Source organism: Thermothelomyces heterothallicus (assembly GCF_042370625.1).
Source record: "Thermothelomyces heterothallicus CBS 202.75 unplaced genomic scaffold P884_scaffold_26, whole genome shotgun sequence".
NCBI classification, from domain to species: Eukaryota; Fungi; Ascomycota; class Sordariomycetes; order Sordariales; family Chaetomiaceae; genus Thermothelomyces; species Thermothelomyces heterothallicus.
Genome location: NW_027192587.1, coordinates 358762 through 381239, shown reverse-complemented (window position 1 = coordinate 381239; position 22478 = coordinate 358762). Strand labels below are relative to the sequence as shown.

The 22478-nt window shown below is 57.8% G+C and overlaps 5 protein-coding genes across 5 annotated transcripts; 4 read left to right on the top strand and 1 right to left on the bottom strand.

Moving 5' to 3' along the window:
* Positions 1–959: 959 nt before the first annotated feature.
* On the top strand, positions 960–2109 carry P884DRAFT_230161 (uncharacterized protein). Its single transcript, XM_069439776.1, has 4 exons — positions 960–1223; positions 1299–1406; positions 1479–1565; positions 1670–2109. The coding sequence occupies exons 1-4, from the start codon at positions 1028–1030 to the stop codon at positions 1909–1911; spliced, it is 633 nt and encodes a 210-aa protein (XP_069294753.1). The 5' UTR covers positions 960–1027; the 3' UTR covers positions 1912–2109.
* Positions 2110–4294: 2185 nt separating this feature from the next.
* P884DRAFT_208507 (uncharacterized protein) lies at positions 4295–10334 on the top strand (the record flags this gene model as incomplete). Its single annotated transcript, XM_069438878.1, has 5 exons — positions 4295–4629; positions 4723–4820; positions 4883–9856; positions 9916–10065; positions 10138–10334. 5 exons carry the CDS (start codon positions 4295–4297, stop codon positions 10332–10334), a joined length of 5754 nt encoding a protein of 1917 aa, XP_069294752.1.
* Positions 10335–11943: 1609 nt separating this feature from the next.
* P884DRAFT_208460 (uncharacterized protein) lies at positions 11944–15222 on the top strand (the record flags this gene model as incomplete). The annotated part of the gene is made up of 1 exon (XM_069438875.1): positions 11944–15222. The coding sequence occupies one exon, from the start codon at positions 11944–11946 to the stop codon at positions 15220–15222; it is 3279 nt and encodes a 1092-aa protein (XP_069294751.1).
* Positions 15223–15917: 695 nt separating this feature from the next.
* Positions 15918–20997, top strand: P884DRAFT_331999 (exocyst complex component Sec3-domain-containing protein). Its single transcript, XM_069445755.1, has 4 exons — positions 15918–16328; positions 16424–18405; positions 18464–19590; positions 19662–20997. The coding sequence occupies exons 1-4, from the start codon at positions 16232–16234 to the stop codon at positions 20719–20721; spliced, it is 4266 nt and encodes a 1421-aa protein (XP_069294750.1). The 5' UTR covers positions 15918–16231; the 3' UTR covers positions 20722–20997.
* Positions 20998–21398: 401 nt separating this feature from the next.
* On the bottom strand, positions 21399–22430 carry P884DRAFT_272283 (uncharacterized protein; the record flags this gene model as incomplete). Its single annotated transcript, XM_069442511.1, has 1 exon — positions 21399–22430. The coding sequence occupies one exon, from the start codon at positions 22428–22430 to the stop codon at positions 21399–21401; it is 1032 nt and encodes a 343-aa protein (XP_069294749.1).
* Positions 22431–22478: the final 48 nt, after the last annotated feature.

Here is a 22478-nt window from a genome sequence, read left to right as displayed (position 1 = left end):
TCGAGATCCGGAAGAAGAGGGAGGAGGTCGGCTTGGGGAGGATCCCATCTGGGGTAAACGACGTCACTTGTGCCGACGCAAGCCGTCGCATGCCCCCCAGTCTTGGCGCTCAGGGGTCTCACCCAATCACCCTCAGGTACGGATTACGGAGTACTGTAATCCGTACCGACATGCTGCTGCAGAGGATTCGTCTCGTCCGCGCTTCGTGTGTACGCAGCACGCCAGCATACAGCGTGGTGTATATATTGGTTCCGGAGTAGTGCATTTCGTACGGTGGCGTCCAGCACTTTCGCGATTTCAGACTCACCGGGGAACTGCGGCTTTCCTGTGTAAAGTGCTTTGGCAATCTCCCTTGACTATCCAAAGGCTGATGAATAACCGAGATCTTGCCAGAGGCGTTAGCCAAATAGTGCACCCAAACTACACTAGTTAGAGGTCAGGACACAACTCTCCTGGTGTAGGAAGCTACCGGCGTTCACATTATGATGATTACCGGGAACTTCGCTACAGTACCTTATCCTTCTGGAAAGACGATATTCCGTACGCGGAAAGGTGCTCCGTAATTGGCAGCGGATGAGGTGGGCCAAGGAAAGCTTAACAGCGCTGGGGTTCCATGCAGATCCACGAAGGTACAGTATGTAATCCGTACATTACTGTACTGCTAGCAGTAATCTGTACTTGGCACTCGGTTGGTCGACCAGACCAGGTCGGTGCTTCGAACGAAAGAGTCTCGTCCATGGGTAGCTCTACACATGAGCACTCATTCACGACGGATTTTTGTAGTGTTTTGCCTTACGAAAAATTGTGGCACATCCTGCTCCCTTGAAGTTAGTTAAGATGGCGCTGAACCGACAACATGGACCGCACAGTACGGGCCGACGCATGCATACCGTGGTTGCATTTGCCCCCGGCGAAAGGCGCGGGTCCACATATTCATCTCGTCGCCATTTTGCAGGAATCCGCTGGCTTGAGATGCTAGTGCTATTAGTAGCAAACAAAGAGCAACCCACTGCTTTCTAATCTGGAAATGAGCTTCAGGGTAACCACGAGACTACCAAGGATCTATCAATCTTTTCCCACTAAGCTTTTCCGTGTAAACTTCGGCGGCCCCGATGTTGTCCTCCGACCGTGGAAGTTCGCGTCGGCGCTGTTCGACATCAAAACGGACCGCGAAGGTTATGTCTACTCGAGAGCTGAAGATATAGACGCTGGGACTTATCTGGGTACGCTGAACTCGTATTTTCACTCATTGCTATCGCGACTGAGTACCTAGGCACCCTCTAACCCCAGTGCCGCAGGCCCAAATGGCGCCATCATGAGGCCGAACAGCCCCATGCTACACGCTGTCCTCACCAAGCACTGGATGCATAGGGACGAAGATGCGGTCATTTACGAGATTGAGCAAGGTATTTCTCGGAGCATGGTCCATGACTTATAAGGCGGCAACGGCAGCTGTACTGACGCTGTTAAAACCAAAGGGACCGAGGTTACTCAAGGTCTGACGCTCGTCCACGAGCGCAGCGATGTTTTCTCCCTCCAACCAGATACAAGGATGCTTCTCTCAGGTACTGAAACTGTTACCCTGCTTACTTCCAGACACATACTCCCATTCCGTCCCGTCACACCCAGGCCGGCTTACTGACCCAAAAGTTTGGTCTACTCTTCGTAGAGTTCAACAAGATGGCCACCCAGTTTCTGCAAACCAATGGAAGAGTCTACACCAAGAAGCAGTTCCTAGAGGCGTATCCGAGGCCTATCAAGATCGAAGGCGCGCACATTGTCCGGAGTATCATCAACCCCGGGCACAATAACGAAGCCGCCAAACGGTCGATCGAGCGTCCAAAGAAACGGTGGCGGAGAGACTATGAAGGACGGTATGCATTTGGGGCTTTCAAAGGGCCCAAGTTCTGAGTCCTTTTCCGACAAGCCTTCCAGAGGAGGACTGCTCTTTGCTCCGCTCTCAGCGATTTGTCTGTGGCAAGGGTTGTGGCGTGGAACTGTACAATTAATTATATATGTACGTGTTCGGTGTTGCTGGCGTATCTCAAAGAGCTACTATCTGAATATGGTATACCTACTTGAAAGATCTCTATGTTCGCATCAAGTTATTCCGGCAGAGAACCAATAATGCTGTTTGAGAAAAGTGTTTTGCTCATGGTTGCCTTCCCCTCCGTCTGCAACAACTTCCTTCGACGTCACCCCTCACTCTATCCAGTCTTTTTATCACCCTTCCGCTCAAATTTCCCGCTCTTCTGTCTTTAATTATGAAGTTTGTTTCATCAATCCACCGTCTTGCTACCTTCTGCTTGTGTTACAGGACTCGGCTGCCAGGGGTCAGATCTGACCGACCCACTCACTGGCAGCAGAGACTAACCTGGGTCATAAATTTGTAACTTAGACTAATTACTCTCCTCTCAATGCATCTGGCATTTGGGAATAATTAATTAATCAACGAATTATCACCACTTCTGAGGCTCTTACAAAAGTCCCCGGAGTGCCTAAAGTCAGGTCTGCAGCACATCTGACCGTCCTATAGCAGTTTGGCCCAGGTGCTTCGTCCTCCTCTCTCCTTATGCAATCGTGCTGTTCCACCTGATCGTGGTAGGCACTGCTGGGACTTCTCGACTTCTCGTACGGTCCTCAGAAGTGGTAATGATAGTTATTGTTTTATGTCAAGTGCCGGAAGCACCGGTAGAAGCTCTCTAAATACATGCTGGACCCCGGTCCGTCAACCCTAACGGTGGGTCGGCTAAACCTGGCCTCCAAAGACCTCAATCCTGTAACAGGAACTATCTGAGACCCAATGACGCCCGCTGTTTGGTCATGCAGATGAACGGGCTATCTTTAAATCGATCACCAGAATGGGACGCCCAAATTCAGAATCCTAAGACAACCGGACAGTGCTTTAGTGGAAAGAGGAGGAAATTCTAGTTTCCGGGACGACCTTGTTCAGAAGGCCTCGGGCTCGCCTGGGTGCAGCCGGTAGTTAATTCTGAATCAAGTACTTCGTAGACTTCGTAGCTTGCGCCGTTTTGGCGTTTGCCAGCATCTGCAATATATAGCATGGGAGTTTTTTACGTCGAGTGTCCAGTAGGACTTACATGTACCCAACTGGGCCGCAATGGCAGGGTTACGGCATTCTACTCTGTAGTTATGCATATACGTACCGAGTTCGTAGTGTACTAGTTAGTGTAGGTACTGTCCATACATACAGATCCGTATGGTGTAGTACTGCAGCAAAACAGAATCGGGGCCTTAGGTAGAGATCCGTGCCACCCATGCCAATCCTGCAGCAAGTGGGATTAATTGGCCGAAGCCGGCCTGAGCGAGAGACCCCAACCAGACTAAGCCAACATCAAACAGCGGCTTGGCTGTCTGGAGCTCGTCCAACGAACTCGTCATGGTTAAGCATCTCCACCAACCAACCACCTCTGCCTGAAATCGGCCTGCCACCGTCCCCGAGCGTACCTTTAAGCAGAACCGCAGCCTGATAACTCAACACATGCAGCCCGTCAAGCCGGCCCATGAGTGATTTGAATTTTCACACAAGCCGCCTCCCGTCTGAACCGCCGCCTGCCTGCCTTCCGATGGCGTAATCCATGGCAGAACGACGCAGCGAACAACAGCGGTCCAGATCGGCTCTCGATAACGACCAAACGCACCTTCTACCTCCGCTCTCTTCTCCAGCCGCGACTGCTTCACTCCCGTCAGCTGTCTCTTATCTGCCTTCTCCTTCTGCAAGGTATATCTCCCCTCCGCTCATGCGACCCAGTTTGTGATTTCCCGTCTTATTATCCCCGTGCTGTGCCTGCGTTCTTATCGACTCGGGGTTCCGACCAAATTGCCTCCCCTCGTGCCCAGCCGAGCGATCGATACCACACACCGCTGCACTTTTGGCGACCTGACAAACCGCCCGCAGCGATTAAAAAAGACCGGTGCAAAAGTGCATATAGTGCGGAAGCCAAAGGAAGGAACAGTAAAAGGGAAAGAGGAAATCGGTGTTTTTCCCTGTGGCATTTTTTATTCCCGGCTGTTTGGTCCTCCGCGTTGGTGATCGATCCTCGTCTTGGGCTGTCACGCATACAAGGAACTCGAGTCGCCATCGACCGCCCCACAGGCTCGGAACAACGAATGTTCTCTCTTCCACAGCTGGCCACCTTTGACCGCGATCTCTGTTGCGGCTGCCACCAAAATTATCCATGCCTTCGCCCTCCGCGAATTCCTCCTATAATCCTTTCTCTCTTCTACCTGCTGTCGACTCCATGACAGACAGGATTTGAACACATATTTACTCATGTCGTCCAGGGTCACCCGCTCGTCCGCCCGTCAAGCCGCGAGCCAAAGAGCAGCGTCTGCGAACCCAACCACGACCGCCGGTGCTCCCTCATCCGCACCGCCGCCCCCGCCGATTCCGCCGACTCCGACGCCGGCACCGAGCGGCCGGAAGCGAAAAAACCATACCAGCCCGCCGCAGGTTGCCACCGAGTCACCTTCATCAACCCGTAGATCCAAGCGACAGCGTGTGACACAGGCGTTACCACATCCGCAGCCGTCCCCGGCCTCAGCAGCGACTCCATCTTCTTCTCGCCGCACGAAGGGCAAAGCTCCCGCAACTATGTCGAGCCCAGGGTATGTCGAACTCGGCTCGTCATCCTTCGCGACATCCCGCCGGGGGAGGGGAGGAGGGGGGAGTTGTCACCAGAATGCTAACATCTGCCACAGATCCCCGACAAGTCCTGCGAGCCACCTGGACAATCCAACCTCTGCATCGTCCAGTCGGCGATCCAGCCGGAACAAGAAGAGTGCGTCAACCGCCAAAGGTAATGCTTTTCCCACTCAGCCCTCCGTCATGCTGCCACATATCTCACACGACCGTTTCTAGATGATCCAACTGCCCCCGCTACTAGCTCGAACCGGCGATCGAAACGGACTGCCCACAACGATGCAGCCCCGCAGGACCAGGATGTGGTAATGGGCGGTACCGAAGAACACCAAAAAGCATCGGCGGCCGCTCCGCCGCCGCCGCCCCCTCCTCCCGAGGACCGAGTTCTTGAGGACAGTGAAGAGAATGACGAGGATGAGGAGGGCTTGCGACGCTACGATGATGACGACGATGACGAGGATGCCGATCCCTTCAGCGGCTTCGGCGGCCCAGGAGGATCGGTCCCAGGCCTGAGTAACACTCTTCGGACCTTGACCGGCATGGTCTCCGGCACATCTGCGAGGCTGCGAGATATCTTGAACAACCTTCGGCAGAAGGGTGACCCCACGATGCAGCTCATTGCCTTGCAAGAGCTCTCTGAGCTTTTGCTCATCCACAACGAGGACACGCTCTCGGGGCACTTCTCGCCGGATGCATTTGTGAAGGAGCTGGTAGCTTTGATGCAGCCAAACGAGCTCACGGGGGAGGAGAACCCAGAGATTATGCTGTTGGCTTGCCGCTGTCTGGCAAATCTCATGGAAGCCCTGCCGGCCACCACATCAAATGTTGTCTATGGCCACGCCGTTCCTATTCTGTGCCAGAAGCTGCTCGAAATCTCGTTTATCGACCTGGCCGAGCAAGCGCTCAGCACGCTCGAGAAGATTTCACTCGAGTACCCTTCGACTATTGTTCGCGAAGGTGGCTTGACCGCGTGTCTCTCCTACCTAGAGTTCTTCGCGACTAGCACGCAGCGTGTCGCAGTCACTACCGCTGCAAACTGCTGCCAGAATCTCGACCTTGAATCCTTTCCTGTCGTTCGAGATGTCATGCCCATCCTGCTCAATGTCCTTGGAAGCAGTGACCAAAAGGTCGTGGAGAAAGGCTCCCTGTGCGTCACGCGCATCGTCGAGAGTTTTAGGTTCCACCCTTCAAAGCTGGAGGAGCTCATCAGCGTCGACCTGCTCAGGGGTATTCTCCGTCTGCTTCTCCCGGGCAGCACAAACTTGATTGGGGACCATATCCACACGCAGTTCCTTCGGGTTCTTGCTATCGCCGCGCGGGCGAGCCCCCGCCTCTCGGCCGAGCTCTTTAAAATGAACGTGGTCGAGACGCTCTATCAGATCTTGACGGGTGTTTCGCCGCCGAGCGGCACCGACGATCTCGCATCGAAACTCGACAGTGTCCTCATCATGCAGGCACTAATCCACCGCCCCCGGGATCAGATTATCGAGACACTCAACGTCATCTGCGAGCTCCTGCCGAACCTGCCAAGATCGGCGGATCCCGCCTTAGTCGGCCTTCCCGAGGTCGGCTCTTCCCCGGAACCCGTCTCGGCAACCTCGTCGGGTTCTCGCAAGAAGACCTCAAATGAAAAGCGGATTGAACTACTGGAAGACTGCAAGGAAGAGGTCCGGCGATTCTCCATGATTTTGTTCCCGACCCTTACCGACGCCTACTCGAGCACTGTCAACTTGACTGTTCGTCAAAAGGTCTTGATGTCCCAACTCAAGATGCTTTCGAATCTTGACCAGGCGATTCTCGTTGAAGCCCTGAAACCCGTCTCTTATGCCTCCTTCTTGGCGTCCATCATCTCACAGCAGGACCACCCTTCTCTGGTCTTGTCTGCCGTGGGAGCCGCTGACCTACTCATGAGGCGACTGGGATCGGTATACCGGTACCAGCTCTACCGCGAGGGTGTCATTTCCGAAATCACGAAGCTGGCCAGTCAGGATCTGGAGCCTGAAGCAAAGCTTTCGACCAATGGGTCCCCGTCCCCGTCCCCGGAGACGGCTGAGCCAGAAACGGAGCCCGAGCCGGAGTCGAACAGGTCGTCCGCAGAGCCCGCCGACGACCGGTCTGACCATGCTGAGTCCGAGAGCGAGGATGATGAGGGCGAGAATGGGGAGGCTGAGGAAGAGGACGAGGATCGTTCTCACCACTCTTCAGATGATGATGAAGACGACGAGGGTCGCGAACGTGACAATGAGGATGACCAGAGCCGTGACAACCTATCAGCCTCTCCGTTCAGTTCCGAAGGCTCGACGATGTCGATTTCTGGCCCTCCGGGACGGCTCATCTCGGACCTCCCTTCCATGAAGGCGAGAATCATCGCGAATGCCAAGCGCTTCCTCGAAATACACGAAAATGAAAAGGAGTCCAAGGCAATGAAGAAGAAGGCCACCGAGATCCTTGACAACCTGTCGGCGCTGGCGTCCGATATCGAGAACTTTTACCTTCGACGTGCCTTTCCGTCGCAGCTCGCGCTTGAGAGTGGCACCGAGCTTTTCAGCAAGCTGGCGTCATACTTCGACTCCGACCTATTGGAGAGTGTCACAAGTGCTGAGCTGCTCGCGTCCGGCGTTGTCCGTGTTCTTGAAGAGGTCCTGAGTAACCCCGATGAGCAACTTGCCGTAGCGGCACAGACGGCGTTCCTGCAGGTTTTTATGGGATACACAGTCAAGTCGAAGCCTAAGACCGCTACCGCCGACTCTCCGGCCACTCCTCTCAGCGTCCTGATCCACAAGCTTCAGGATCTGCTGAGCAGGTCCGAACACTTCGAGGTCATTACCGTTCACCACCAATCGTTTGATAGTAACCGCAGCAGTGCGGCCTCTATGCTTGCAAAGCAACTCCGGCTCAAACTCGTGGCAGATGAAGATTCGGACATTCCTCGGCACTACCGAAACATCATGGTTTCGATCCACGCCATCACGACCTTCAAGTCCCTCGATGATTACCTGAGGCCGCGGATCAGTCTTTCGGATAGACCCCGTGGCTCCAAGCGGGACGCGGTTTCTCGCGCCTTGGCTGCAATGGCCAGCTCGGGTCTACCCATGAGTGCGGCCGCAGCTCGCCTCATGGAGCGCTCGTTCCCCCCGTCAAGCGGCTCGAATTCGACTCCGCCCCCTCCTCCCCCGGCTGCTGCTTCTTCGCACTCTCCCACGCCGCGGTCGGCGCGGAAATCCAAGTCCAGGTCAGACCCGCGGAATGATTCCCCGGCAACGCCTGACCCATCGTCCTCGAGGGAGAAAACTTCTCTGCGTCGGTCCTCTCGTCGCCAAGCCGCGTCGGATGGGGATACGCCGGCGCACCCGCTGCCTGCTGCCGAGGACAACTTCGAAAACTCGCTCGAGTGTGCTGACGAGAGACAACTGTCTGATGACGAGGAGATGGGAGACGACGGCGCCCTTGATATGGTTGGTGACGTCGACGAGGGAATGGAGGACGCGCCTACCCCAGATCCCTCTGCGGTGAACTTGGAGGTCGCAGGAGGCAAAGTGACTGCTCGCAAGGAGGATGGAACCAAGGTGCCAACGCCGTCGCAGAGTCAGAGTCGGCCCACGGCCGCGTTGCCCAACCGCTCAAGTGCGTTGACGTCGGCTACGGCAAGTCCAACCCCAGCCGCGTCTTCGCGGCCCATGTCTTATGCGGCTGCTATCCAGTCGGTCCCGCAAGACTGGCATATCGAATTCAGTATCGACGGCAAAGTCGTGCCCAATGATACCACCATCTACCGAGCCGTGCACAGCTTTGCAAAGAACACTGATGATCAATATGGCCGCAATATCTGGTCGACCGTGCATCCCATCAAGTTCAGGCGGGTGCCCGGCGCTCCTCCAGCAGAGTCTGCTGCCTTTGGCAGCACGGCTGAGAACGGGTCGGACGCCGAGGAGGGTGGCATACCTGGATCTCTGTCCAAGTCCCCGGTTACTGCATCCATCCTGCGCCTCCTCAAGAAACTGCACGACCTCAACGCCAATATTGACGACGTTCTTGCCGAAAACAAGGAGACGCTAAGGGTTAATGTTGAGCCCCTGTCGCAGTTCGTCAACACCAAGCTTACAGCTAAGCTGAATCGGCAGCTCGAAGAGCCGCTGATCGTGGCGAGCAACTGCCTCCCTAGCTGGAGCGAGGACCTGGCAAGGCTTTACCCCTTCCTGTTTCCGTTCGAGACCCGCCATCTCTTCTTGCAGTCGACCTCGTTCGGCTACGCCCGATCTATGAGCCGTTGGCAAAACGCCCAGTCCCAGGAAGAGGCTCGAAGAGATCGTCGGGACGAGAGGCCATTCCTCGGCCGTCTGCAGCGTCAGAAGGTCAGGATCTCTCGTTCCAAGATTCTCGAGTCGGCCGTCAAAGTCATGGAGCTCTACGGCGCTTCTCAGAGTATTTTGGAGGTCGAGTACTTCGACGAAGTCGGCACTGGACTCGGGCCCACGCTCGAGTTCTACTCAACTGTCTCTAAAGAATTCTGCAAGAAGAAGCTGAAGCTATGGCGTGATAACGATCCCAATGGACATGACGAATATGTCTCTGCGACCAACGGGCTCTTTCCCAGGCCGCTCAGCGACGAATTTGCCGCCTCGGAGGAAGGCGAGAAGATCTTGCAACTCTTCAAGATCCTGGGCAAGTTTGTCGCACGGTCTATGATCGACTCACGGATTATCGACATCAACTTCAACCCCATCTTCTTCCGCATCGGCGATGAGTCCGCCGCTGTTCGTCCCTCTCTTGGGGCGATCAAGTCTGTCGACCCTGTCGTTGCGAAGTCGCTCATGGTGGTTAAGAAGTTTGTTTCGGCCAAGAAGGCGATCGACGAGGACCCGAACCGAACCGCGGCGCAGAAGGTGATCGATATCGAGAACATCGTGATCGACAAGATCCGCATTGACGACTTATATCTGGATTTCACCCTACCTGGTTACCCTGAGATTGAGCTCATTCCCAATGGAGCTCAGACTCAGGTTACCATTGATAACGTCGACCTCTATTTGGAGAAGGTGATCGACATGACTCTGGGATCCGGGGTCCGTCGGCAGATCGATGCGTTCCGGTCTGGCTTCTCGCAGGTGTTCCCGTACTCAGCGCTGAGTGCATTCACACCGGACGAGCTGTGCTCGTTGTTTGGGCGGGTAGACGAGGATTGGTCTTTAGAGAGTAAGCATTGCTGGTCCGCCGCCACACATTGCGAACGACTGCTAATATCTTTTTTCCAGCTCTCATGGACTCGGTCAAGGCGGATCACGGGTACAATATGGACAGCAAGACGGTTAGAAACTTGCTGCAGGCCATGAGCGAGTTCACGCCGGCCCAGCGCCGCGACTTCCTGCAATTCACTACCGGGAGCCCCAAGCTCCCCATTGGCGGTTCGTTTCCCTCTCCCTTGGTTGGCTCGCTCAGGTCGCATGATGATTAACCCGTGCTTCCGACAACAACAGGCTTCAAAAAGCTTACGCCCATGTTCACTGTGGTCTGCAAGCCTAGTGAGGCGCCCTACACGTCGGACGACTATCTCCCCAGCGTCATGACGTGCGTGAATTACCTCAAGCTGCCCGACTACTCGAGCATTGACGTCCTGCGGGAGAAGCTCTTCACGGCCATCAAAGAGGGCCAAGGGGCGTTCCATCTGTCGTAACGAACGAGGACGCTGCGGCAGAGGGACAAAGTTGATGGTTTGTGTACTCATTGTAGTTTGCATTTGTTGGGATTGTCTTTGGCCTCGGGCGGACGAAAACCCTCTTCTTCCTTTTGGTAGCTGCTTTTTGTTGAGGAGCGCGTCATCGTTATCAAATTACACCAGACTGGGCAGCATGGCATGAACTCGGCGTGGAAAGGACTGGCATTCGGGGATGGGCACCGACATGACATGAAGAAAACTCGGCGATCTGGTTTGTTGGGGATTGACTCTATGTTCTTGATTTTGTCTGGTTTGCCGTTTATGACCACATGGTGAGGAAGATGGACGAAGAAGGGGAAGGGGGGAGGTAGGACGAAAGGCGACGTCGAAGAGCGATGGATGCAAGCAAAGCTGAGTGGTTCGGAAGGGTGTCGTGTTCGGTCTTGCCGTGAATCTGGCAGGGACTGGGCGGTTGCTGCGGATGTTGACTTTTACCTTTTTCTTTTCTGCCTCTTCAACTAGCACCGTTATCTAGACTGGCAAATGGACGTTGGCACTAGCATTGGGAAGATTTTGGACTGCTGGGTCGAAGGCGGACGAGGTCCCTGTCCAGGAAGCGGGTCAAGCGATTTCTTGTTGGCTGCTGGTTGCGGGCCCGATAATGAATGTGTGGGTGCTGGGGAATAGCGATGGCCTTTTTTTTTTTTTTTTCAGTTGTTTCTTTTTTGTCTGCTTCTAGCAGTTGCGAAGCGAAGGAGACAGGAGGATATGTTCTCAGTGTCTACTCGGGAGCTCTTTCAAAGGGCATGACTTCGCAGCCTCACTACGGAGTGCACGAGTACACTACTTAATACACTTCAGATTGGCGACCGACAGCATTATTCTCTCTAGTGGCAGTTGGGTTTTGCGGGGTCTAGAGACTTGACATAGTTGATAAAATTGGAATGTTTTGCTGATTTTATGTCTTCTAGGAGAGTTTCCAGGCACCGTTGGCAGTTTTTCATTGTTTTATCTTGAGTCGATCTTCGGTTTCAAATCGTAAATTCTGTCAGAGCAGCACAATCTTACGAGATGAGTGACGGCGGTTTGAGATCCTATGATGTCATTTTTTGGCCTTGCTCTCAATTCGGTAATTTACAGCAGCTCATTGTAATCCGTACTAAGTAGGTACTAACTATACGGATTAGTTGCCTATCGGACGCGCTCACTCGGATTGCAGTGCCCCACTTGAAACGCGTTGTCTGACGCGCTTTACGCCCTGCACTCGACTGACCACAGCGAAGCCAAGCCTCGCATCCAAGCACAAGAAGACACTTGACTTCAGTTTCCAAGTCGAAGACGATCCACTACGGTCCGCTTGTTCGGTGTCCGCCTGTTGAGAAAATAGCCTGGTTATATCGAAATATATCGAAGAGGCCTTGGGAGACAACGACATCGTCGACTGTATATGGTCTGATCGACCTACTTGCTCCGCCGTCGCATTGCCGAGTCGGAGCCACTCACCAACACTGACATTTACTCCGTATAACCACGCATATCCACCGGCCCTCTCTACGAAGTCACGCCAGATTGCAGACACAAGACCCTTCCCAGCCAAACAGCAATACTTTCACACCACGAAAGTAAAATGCCACCGCGAAGAAACCCGCGGCGGTCCGCGGGCGCGCCAGACACGAAGAGCAATCCAGCCACACTCACGACCAACGACAGCGCAACCCCAGCCGAGGACGCAACCTCCGCCACAACCTCGCGGACGACCCAAGCGACGAAGACAAAAAGATATGAATCCACTCCTGTGCCCCAACAAATCACCTTCCCCGCGCGCCGCAAGATAGTAAGGAAATATGGCGGCCGCCGGTCCCTTCCCGCGCGGCTCGAGGAGGAGACCGCCACCGCCAGCAGAAGGAGTCTGAAGCAGCAGACGTTGACTCAAATTGATTATGTGCGCTCCTCGTCTGGCTTCGAGCAAGGGGACTTGCTTGAAGACGAAGAGATCGGCGGCCCGCATGAGGAAAAGAAGGGATTGAAGTCGAAAGAAGGGGAAGCAGAGGCGGCGAGCGTTGCTGGGAGCAGGAAAACCGCCGATCCAAGGTCGAAGAGGAGGAAGACGATGGGGGATATGCCCACTCCGAACCTGGAGAAGAAGGGACCGAGCTTTCAGACCCAGACTTTGACGCAGTTATTGGGGAATCGAGTTCCCGAAATGGATAGGGACGAGCTGCGAGTGGAAGACGAGGCCGAGTCGGCGGGCTTGCCGTCGTCAGGGGGTGGCCCTTCCGTCAAGCATTCCGCACCGCCCGAGAAGGGGAAGGGCAAGGCGCTGGCGACGCCCATACCCCATACTCCAACCGGCAAGCGTATCAAAGTCAACCTTGACGAGGTGCCGTCTTCGCAGCCTACGCCGTTCACGCCCTTGTTAGGCCACAGCCCAATTCCACCCGCCAGATCTCCGCTGACCCAGAAATCGACGAACGTCGATGCCCCGCTCCCGACAATCGAAACGGTTTCCAAGCTGCCGCGGAGTCTGGTGATCCAGGATAGTTACAGTATGGACGGCAGCAGCGCGGGGTACCTTTCCTCGACCGCAGGCGACTCGCCGGTTAAGAGGGAACGGGGCGAGACGCCTTCGCAAATATCAAAACGGGAGCCGTTGGCCGAGATACCCGTTGCCAGTCTCGAGCTGGGTGTGAGCTCCACCCCAAGCGGGGTGACGCCAACGACAAGGAGAAAGAGATTGTTCACGGAGATTCCAGACTCGGAGGATGAGTTGGAAAGTCTTGGCTCGACACCTTTCAAGACGCGATCCACGCAGCAGACGCCCCTTGCGAGAGAGCCTGTTGTGGACAACTTTGAGATAGCGGCAGACCCAAGACCTCCTCCTTCGCAGTCATCACGAAAGCCACGGGCTGCGGTTACGGAGACCCCCGCAAGCTCGAGCAGGTCGAACAAGGAAAACGAATCCCCCGCCATCAAGATGTGGGAAGATGAAGATGCGGCTGGTGAAGGGGATGATGGCGGCTCCCCAACTCCAAAGGGGGCAAAAAGGTCGCAGACGGCTGGGGGGGGAGGGCAGGTTAGCCCCAATACCGCATCCCAGTTTTGGACGGCGTCGGCGGAGAATGTTGGATGTAGAGGAACGCGACGCGGTACCTCTCGCGAACCCTTAGCCGAACTAGTAGTGGCCGAGGATCCAACGGTCTTCCGAAGCGAGCGGCCGTCTACGGCCCCACGAGCATCGCAGTTTCATGGCAATATGGGCGAGTCAAGTTGCAGGGGTCGCCATGCCACCCCCCAACTGGGTGACTCTGAAGAGACGGCTAGCGAGGCCGAGGAAGAGCCAATGCCGGTTTCGATCCTTCGGAAAGCAACGTCGCAAGGCGTGCCGCGCGCAGATGGCACAACGAAGCGCAAGTCTACGCCGGAGCCCAACGGGCCCGAGTCATCAACTAGCGAGCCGCCGGACACCCCAACACCAATCGTCCGGAAGGTCCAGATCGAGATGCCGCAGTCGTCGGGAGAGGAAGTGTGCAAGGAGACGCCGCGGAAACCGCACCGGTCGTCACCCATCTATCAGCGGCACACGCAGTCCCGGTCCCAGGCCAGGTCTCAGTTCTACAGCCAGGCCTTGGAGAGCCAGCGCGTCCCGCTCGAGGTGATCCGCTCCCTCGGCCCGCAGACGGACCGCTCTGATATCCTCATCTCGATCGACGCAAAAACTGTCGGGGACATCGTCAACGGTATTAGGGACCACGTGTTCCGCAACTACAGATTCCCTGTCCAAGCATCGCGCTGCTGGATCTTCACCGAGCTGCCGGTGGGCGAAGTGAAATACATGGCCACCCTAGGGCCCGCGCAGGAACCGGGGCAGATCGACAGCCACAGCGGTCGCGGCAATACCGAATTCAACCGGGGCACGCTGGGCTACAAGTTTGCTCATAAGCTGCTACAAGTGTATCAGCTCAACAACCCGGTGCCGCTGGCTGAGATGGAAGACAACGGACTGGGCGCCGGGCCGCCGCAGAGGTACAAGTACGTGCCGCCGGCGATTGTGGGACAGCTGTTGATGAATCTGCGCTGTCCGCTCTTTGCGGAAGGAGATTTTGAGGACGAGGGCGAGGAGACGGGGGATAAGGAGACAGAAGAAAAAGAAGAAGAAGGCGAGATGACCATATCGCAGGAGTTGGCGGACCAAATACGCAGCGACATTATTCACTCCACGCAGCTCAAGTCGAGCGAGCGCCGCCGTCGGCAGCACCGAGACGACGAGTACCTCATCCCTGCAAGCCAGAGCCCAACCGAGAAGCGCTCCGTCGCCTTGAAGGCCTCGGCGCCAACAGCAGCAGAAACGGCGGCGGCGGCGGCGGCGGCGGCAATGCCACCCCCACGCTCGAGCCAGCGGCTCCGCGATCGCCGCCATCCAGGAAGTCCAGGTCAAACGCGGCGACAACCCACTACCACCACGGGCCAGGCTTCGACATCGAACGGCGACGACGGCGACGCGCGCCGCTACGTGCCCCCCTCACAGGCGACAACCGCCTCGGACGTCTCGGCGTCCCCAAGCCAGGCGCCGTCCCCCTCCTTCCCTCCAGCTAGGTCGTCGTCGTCGTCGTCGTCGTCGTCGTCCGACCTGGCATGTTCGGTGCCCCGGCCACCCTTGCGGGACTCGGGTGAGCTGTCGCTGCTCCCGGAGCTGCCGCGGTACGACCGGGACAGGAGCGGCGGCGGCGGCACGGGGCTGCTGCTGCACCTGTCGTCGTCGCAGGTCGGTGTGCTGCCGCCGGACAGCTTGCTGCTGGTGGACGAGGGGCAGGCGCCGCCTCCGCCTGTGGAGGTGTGGGATTCGGAGGAGGAGGAGGAGGAGGAGGAGGAGGAGGAGGAGGAAGAAGAAGAAGAAGAAGTAGAATAGGAGAGGAGTGTGGGGGTGTAGTGAGCTTATTATTCCGTCTTGGCGTTGGGTTCAGAGGTTGGGTTGTTGGTCCTGCACTTTATGTTTGTTCATCGGAAGGGCCACATGGTGGGTTTTAAGAGTCCGTGGGAAAGTTCAGGCCTTTTTTTAACTTGCGTCGCATATGTCGCTGGCTCGGGGTTGGAGTTGGGCCTGTTGTGGTGGGCTGTCAGTGGGAAAGGGCGTGGTCTCGATTGGCTAGGGGCTGACGGGTGCTGAGTGAACATGAGGTCTTCGATCCACAAAAATGGTCGGTTTTACGAAGCAATATAAGTTATTCTCTCTGTTCGAGGGGAGGAAAGGATAATTATGTGTGACACAAAGTGATGTTCGACTCGAACGTTAGATATCCTTCCCTCCCTTGGAGCAACTTGTTGCGTAGAGACAATTACGGTACAGGTAGACATAGTACGAAGTAATCCGTACATCATCTCTCTATGGAGTTAGTATGTGGTTATCCGTACATAGTACTCCGTACTCCGTGATTGCTGATTTCTTGGCGGGGTGGCCCCCTAACTAGTGTACGTCTTGGGTGCTGCGGATCAAAGCATGGGATTTTTGAGACCGCACGGGCCTTGAACAAGCCACTTGGGGCGGCTGCCACTCTCGAGCTCAGTGCCGTCACAGGGGGCTCGCGCGCCTCAAGTCTCTCTCATCCAACTCGACGTCTCCACAATCCCTACGATTCGATCTCAGAGCAAAAGAAGAGAGCTCAGCGCTGGTGCAACCCCCAAGTTTAGACCCGGCCGCGCATCGGAGCCGTTCCGCAGCCCGGGCTAGTCCATGAATGCCGACCGGTTTCGCCAACAGAGATTCGCGCGCAAGTTGTTCAATCCACTGTTGCGAGCGGCAACCCCGAAAATGTCACGGCTCCCCCACCAACAGTCGCTGCCCGATCATTCATGAGTTTCTCAGATATACTCCGCATCCTTTCGCTTGACGGGAGCGCCTCTCCGTCGCTGCGATAGCCATGAACGGTCGCGAGGTGAACAGGGCCGAGATATTCGAAGACGAGAAGAGGAGGATCATCGAGAGCTGCTTCGCCAAGCGTGACGAGGACGGTTCCGGTACGCGTCCACTCCCCCCCCCCCCCGTCGAGAGCTTCTCTCGTTACCCAAGGTTGGGAGGAGGCTTTTCCGCTGATCGCTCGCGTCACATATAGTTATCGAAACGTACATCACCCATATCAGAATCACCGAGTACCAGACGTCTCCGTCCTCGCCGCCGCCCCCGTCCGCGAGAGCACCCCAATATGAGAAACGCCGGGTCATCATCGTGGCTGTGCGCAAGTCGGGCCGCGTCCGAGTGCACAAGTCTAAGGAGAATCCCAATGGTACCTTCTCGATTGGAAAGACTTGGTTTCTCGACGATCTTAGCGCGATCGAGTCCTTCACCAGCCCGACCGTCAACCCGAACGCGCAGCAGTGGGCCGGAGATGTGGGCTTCGTTGTGACGCTCGGCAAGCCGTACTACTGGGAGGCCCAGACGGACAAGGAGAAGAAGTTCTTCATCGCCAGTCTGATCAAGATCTACAATAAATATACCGGTGGACGCAACCCCACGCTGACGGGGTTCGAGCAGCGCGAGCTTGAACAGGTGCTCGGCGGAGCCCAGGTGTCCCGTCGTCAGGAGCGGCCGCCTCCTCGGCCGTCTGCGCCCGATAGCGCCGCGAGCAGCGCGGGCCCCGCCGGCCCCGCCGGCCCCTCTGGATACAACGCCTTCCATGGCGGCCAAGGCATGCCCGCGCCGGGTATCTCAGCAAGGGTGCCATCTCGCAGCCCCCTGGGCCCCAATGGGAAGTCTTCTCCCGCCCAAAGCATCGACACCGGGCGGCCATCTCAAGAACAGCAGTCGCTGCGCAGGCTAGCAACTAGTAACAAGAGCCAGGAATCGATAGCCGCGTCCTCCATCACGAGAAGCGACGATGGTGCCAGTCTGCGGCCGAGCACGAGAGACGGGGCGAACGGAGCGTCTCCCTACGGGACCCCCGAGCAGACTCCGCAATCAGTGACCGAGGATAACCCTCCGGTGCGGAAGCGGCCTCCGATGGACCCTCTGCGGCCGCTGCAGGTTGACAAGAACCTGATCCCCGCGCCGCTCATGAGCCCGGGCATGCGCCGGGAGCCCACGGTGCCGCCGCGAAACGTGGAGAGAGTCGCACCACGGAAGGACTCGATCAGTCGGAAAAATGAGCCCGCGCCGGCGCCCGCTCCAGCTCCCGCCCCCGCACCGGCTCCCGCGCCGCGAGCGGAGCAGGTCACGACGCCCCAGGAGACCACCAGGCCGGATCTACCGGCGGGCTCACCCATCGCAGCCGTCTCAACCCCACCCTCTGCTCCTCCCCCGACAACTGCCACATCACCCGTTCCCACCCCTCCGGCCGACAGTACCCCGCCCCAGCCTCCTCCGGAGCCGCAGGAGGAAACCAAACCGGGTCTCGGGCCCATGATCAAGAAGAGATCCAGAGGAGAAATTGCCGGGGCGCTTCGGAAAGCCGCGAATGCTGCCAGCGCGTTCAAGCCGCGGCCTGGCGGCGCAGCGGAGCGTCTGCTTCTGAGTCAGAACAAACCCAGCGACGGCCCAGATGGCATTACAAGTGTGGTCCCGGCTCCCCCCAGACCGGGCCAAAAGCCGCCGGAGCCCGCCGCCGGTGTAGAGCCGTCACCCAAGGCAGCCGATACGAACGCCGCCCCGGGCATCCCGGAGGTCAGGGTGACCGAATCCGACTCCGGCACTACGTCAAGCAAGGCCCAATCTTCGGGTAAGGAGGCCGAGGACAAGAAGGCGGCCGAAGCCTCGGCGGAGGAGGAAGAACCTCGTCGGTCCGTCGTGGCAGGCAACGACACCAAATACCTCACGACGCTCGGCATAGATCCCTCTCTCCTCGACAACCGCGCGAACGAGTTTGCCAAGTGGCTGGACTACTTCGGGTGGGTGCCAGGTGAGAAGATGCGGTCGCGGACCTTTGAGGAGATGCGTACAGACCTGGATCGCGAACTGAGCAAAGCTCAGGCTGGCGGCTGGCTCGCTCGCTTCCAGGAAGGGGACGAAAGGATCGAGGCCATCAAGAGAGGCATCGACCTTGCAATCAGCGAGTGTGACGAGCTCGATAACCTGCTCACCCTGTACAGCGTCGAATTATCCGTAAGTCCCACTAGTGCCATTGCGTGATCGGCGTGGCTCGCCTGCTAACCCGGCACAGACGCTCTCGGATGACATCGCATACATCGAGGCCCAGGGCCAAGGTCTCCAGGTGCAGGCGGCGAACCAGAAGCTTCTGAAGAAGGAGCTCGAGTCGCTGCTGGAGACATGTGCCATTGGCGAATCCGACCTCGCCGCGCTCAAGACGGCGCCGCTCGAGACCGCCTCGGGCGTCGAGGACATCGAGGCGGCCCTCGTCACGCTGTTCAAGGCCATGATCAAGATCGACCCGACCCTGGGCAACAGCGAGTCCCGCAAGAGCGATGACCTCAACGGTGACCAGACCCTGGGTCTCGACAGCGACTACGGCAAGATGCGCATCGTCCAAGAGAAAAGGGAGACGTACCTCTCCGAGAGCTCGCAGTTCATGCGTCGGCTCGTCATCTTCATGGAACGGCAGTTCTCGGAAGCATTCCGCCAGACCAAGGCCGCACTCGACGGGGCTCTCTCGAAGAAGGCCGACGCCCGCAACCACGAGCCCGGCAGGGACCTGCTGTGGATGTACAGCCCGTTAATCCTCTACGCCAGGGACGTCAACCTCGCCAACTGGGACCGCATCCTGCAGATCTACGAGGACAAGGGCCATCCGGTCTACAAGGCCGAGTTCAGGGACGCCGTGGAGGCCTGGAAGAAGAACGTCAGGAAGGTGACGGGCGACGAGAGCGAGCTGCTCTTTACGTCCCAGCAGGAGAAGAAGGAGGAGGGGCTGGCAACGACGGCGCGGAAGCTCACGGTCAAACGGAGCCAGACGCTGGCGAGGAGCCTCCGGTCGCCGCTCGGCGACGGCAGCCGGACAAATCTGGCTGCGGACAAGACCCCCGACGGCCGGGCGCTGCCGTACGAGGTGTTTGCCGGCGTTCTGGATGATCTGCTACCGTTGGTGGAGATGGAGCAGAACTTCATTGTTGACTTGTTTCACGCAACCACCCTCGAGCAGTCCGACTTTCCGGATCTCGTCGCGGCTTCGCGTCCCCAGGATCGCCGCGGCGGGGATCTGAAGCGGCATCGCCTGATGGAGCCCGATCGCGACCTTGCCCGCCGGGTCACCAAGGCGATGGAATCGATCTTCTCGTTCCTGGAGTCGAGCTTGCAGCAGCTGATGGACTGGGTGCTCAGCATGGATCCTCTGTAAGACTTAAACCCTAGTATTGCTCGTTACGCCTGTGCGAACATTCCCCATTTGCTAACGAACCCTGCAGGCAAGGCGTCGGCGTCCTAGCGACCCTGGAACGCAAGATGGCCGACATGAGCCAGTCCAACCAGGACTTCCTCAACAACATCCTGCAGAAGCTGCACGGGAACTTGGAGGCCAAGTTCAAGAAGTTTGTCGACGACCAGGTCCGGGCGATCGAGGAGACCAAGGTCAAGATCAAGAAGCGCAAGGGCGTCATCCACTTCATCCGCATCTTCCCCCACTTCACGACGGCCGTGGAGAACATGCTGGCCAACGTCGACCCGTCGCTCCCCATCCGGCGCATGGTCGACCGCGAATACGACCGCCTGCTCAAGTCCATGTTCGACTCTCTCAAGGTGATTGCGCGCGAGAATCCGGCGCTCGGGACCGGGCCGGCGACGGCCCTCTCGTCGGTCCCTCACCCGTCCGCAGCAGCGGCGGACCCGGAGGACAAGGAGGCGCTCAACTTCCACATCCTCCTGATCGAGAACATGAACCACTTCCTCGAGGAGGTGGACAACCCGCGCCACCTCGAGGTGCTCGACGACTGGCGCGAGGCGGCCCAGCGCGAGCTGGCCGAGCACATGGGCCTGTACATCAACGCCGTCGTGCGCCGCCCGCTCGGCAAGCTGCTGGAGCACCTCGAGAACATCGAGGCCCAGCTGCAGGCCGGCGGCAAGAGCCCCGCCGCCGTCGCCGCCCAGCCGAGCAACAGCAAGGCCGTGTTCAACAAGATCCTGAGCGGCTATGACGGGCGCGAGGTCCGGAAGGGGATCGAGGCGCTGAGGAAGCGTGTGGAGAAGCACTTTGGGGACGAGGATGCCGTCGGTATCGGCGGAGGTGGAGGAGCAGGCCAAGGAGGTAGCGGAAGCTTGGGCGTCGGCGGTGGCGGTGCTGGAGGAGGCGGGATTTCGGGAACTAACAATACCCTTGTGGCCCGAGTGACCAAGGAGTGCGAGAAGTTTTATGGGGAAGTGGAAATGCGCATTGGCAGGGTCACGACGGATGTGTATGGCGGGGACGTGCTGTTTGAATGGCCGCGTGCCGAGGTCAGGGCAGCGTTTTCCAGTCTTGGAGCCAGGTGAGGAATGAACAAAACAAGGGGGGGCAGGGGGGTTATGTATATGCGGACATGTCTTGATAGTCCCGGGTGTTGGGGGATTCATGAGAAGATATACGCAGTTTCCTTGTTCCGGAGAGATACCTTTCTTCTGGTGGTCTGTCTTGTTGCTTTGAAAACGCGGAAACGAAAACCCGGTCCTGTTGGGGGTCGTTGTGTGTTATTATACACGGGTGTCGCGCTGGGGCAGACCGCATCTTTGGTTGGTGATGGGCAACTGGTTTGAAACCAACCAACGCAGGTAATGTTACCTCGGTCCGCAAATTCGGCGCTTTGCTGACCCATTATTATGGCAGTTTTACGTCCATGAACGTCACTAGGATTTCCATGTATACATACATAGACATTATTCGCAACAGAGCAAAATGGCACACCGAGCAGCGGAACTCAGCTTAATTACCCTCTTCTCCTCCCGTACCGAGAAGCCCGGGGGCTGCCCGGATCTTGTCGACCCTATTCGACCTTGATTCCGGACGCCGCTGACCCCAACCCCCCCCCTTTTTTTTTTTTCCTTTTTTTTTTCTCATTTCCTTTTCATCCTCTGGACCCTTCCCATTCCCACTCCCTCCGACCTGCAGCCGAGTCCCGTCAGCCATCGGCATCCCACACCGAGTCCGCGTCGCTGCTGCCGGACCCGCGGGACTAAGACTCATCAGAGCCGCCCGACAACGACCAAGACGACAACGACCATGACGAGTCGCCGCCGCCGCCGCCGCCGCCGCCGCCACCGCTGCTGCTCCCCTGCAGCAGCCGCCGCGCCAGCCCGTCCGCCAGCAGGCCCATCTCCAGCTCCAGCTCGACGACCGCGGCGGCGTCGGCCAGCTTGGCGGCCGTGACCAGGTCGCCGCGCCAGCGGAAGACGTGTTCCTCGTCCTCCTCGTCCTCCTCGTCTTCGTCGTCATCATCGTTGTCGTCGTAGGCCGTGTCGGTGTAGTATGTCAGCGCGGAGCGGTCGTCGGCCGTGCTTGAGGCGTCGTCGTCGTCGTCGTCGACGATGCCGATCCTGACTTCCTCGTCCCGGCTGGCGGCGACGACCCAGGGGGGCCCGCAGGCGGGGACGCCGGGCGAGGGCAGGTCGAACCAGGCGCGCAGGGTGGACGAGGCTGGGGAATCGTGCCGGGAAGCAAAAAAAGAGGAGAATAAGGCGTTGTTGGGCTTGTGGAGGGCGGGGCAGGAAGACGACGGGATGGCGCCGCTGCCCCCTTGGTGGATGATGAAGACGGCTGGCGGGTCGTAGACCCCATCCTCGTCGTCGCTTCCGTCGCCGTCCTCGTCTTCTTCATCCCGCTCGTCGTCCGCGTCGTAGTAGAAATCGGCGCAGGCGCACTTGGAAGGACAGCGGTAACCGGCCTCGCTGTGGTCGCCTGCCCTTGGCGACTCCAGCGCTGCGATCCCCGGCGCCGCAAGGTCACCCTCATGGCGGGTGCTGCTCTCGAAAGTCAGATGAAGGTCGGTTGCGTCCAGGCGCGAGCGCGGCCACGACGGGGTCTCGTCAGGTACGCTTTCGGCTTGCTGGCCGACGGGGCCGGCGTGATGGGTGAGATCAGACGGGTCGTGTGCTGTAATGGTACCGTCGATATCGCTTGCGCCGTGTCCTTCCAAGCTGCCGTTGTCCGGAGCATTTGACTGTACCCGGTCCAGGGGTCGGCGACAAAAGGAGCCGAGGGCCGCCATGGTGACGTGCAAAAGAATCGAGCGCAACTTACGATCTGGAGGTCTTCA

What these genes read in the sequence shown, in the direction of transcription:
- P884DRAFT_331999 (XM_069445755.1), top strand. Translation starts at nt 16,232, where the DNA reads ATGAACGGTCGCGAGGTGAACAGGGCCGAGATATTCGAAGACGAGAAG. An exon ending in GCGTGACGAGGACGGTTCCG is followed by an intron (nt 16,329 to 16,423) that starts GTACGCGTCCAC and finishes CGTCACATATAG; the next exon opens with TTATCGAAACGTACATCACC. An exon ending in GTGCTCAGCATGGATCCTCT is followed by an intron (nt 19,591 to 19,661) that starts GTAAGACTTAAA and finishes CGAACCCTGCAG; the next exon opens with GCAAGGCGTCGGCGTCCTAG.
- P884DRAFT_230161 (XM_069439776.1), top strand. Translation starts at nt 1,028, where the DNA reads ATGAGCTTCAGGGTAACCACGAGACTACCAAGGATCTATCAATCTTTT. An exon ending in AGACGCTGGGACTTATCTGG is followed by an intron (nt 1,224 to 1,298) that starts GTACGCTGAACT and finishes CCAGTGCCGCAG; the next exon opens with GCCCAAATGGCGCCATCATG. An exon ending in TACAAGGATGCTTCTCTCAG is followed by an intron (nt 1,566 to 1,669) that starts GTACTGAAACTG and finishes TACTCTTCGTAG; the next exon opens with AGTTCAACAAGATGGCCACC.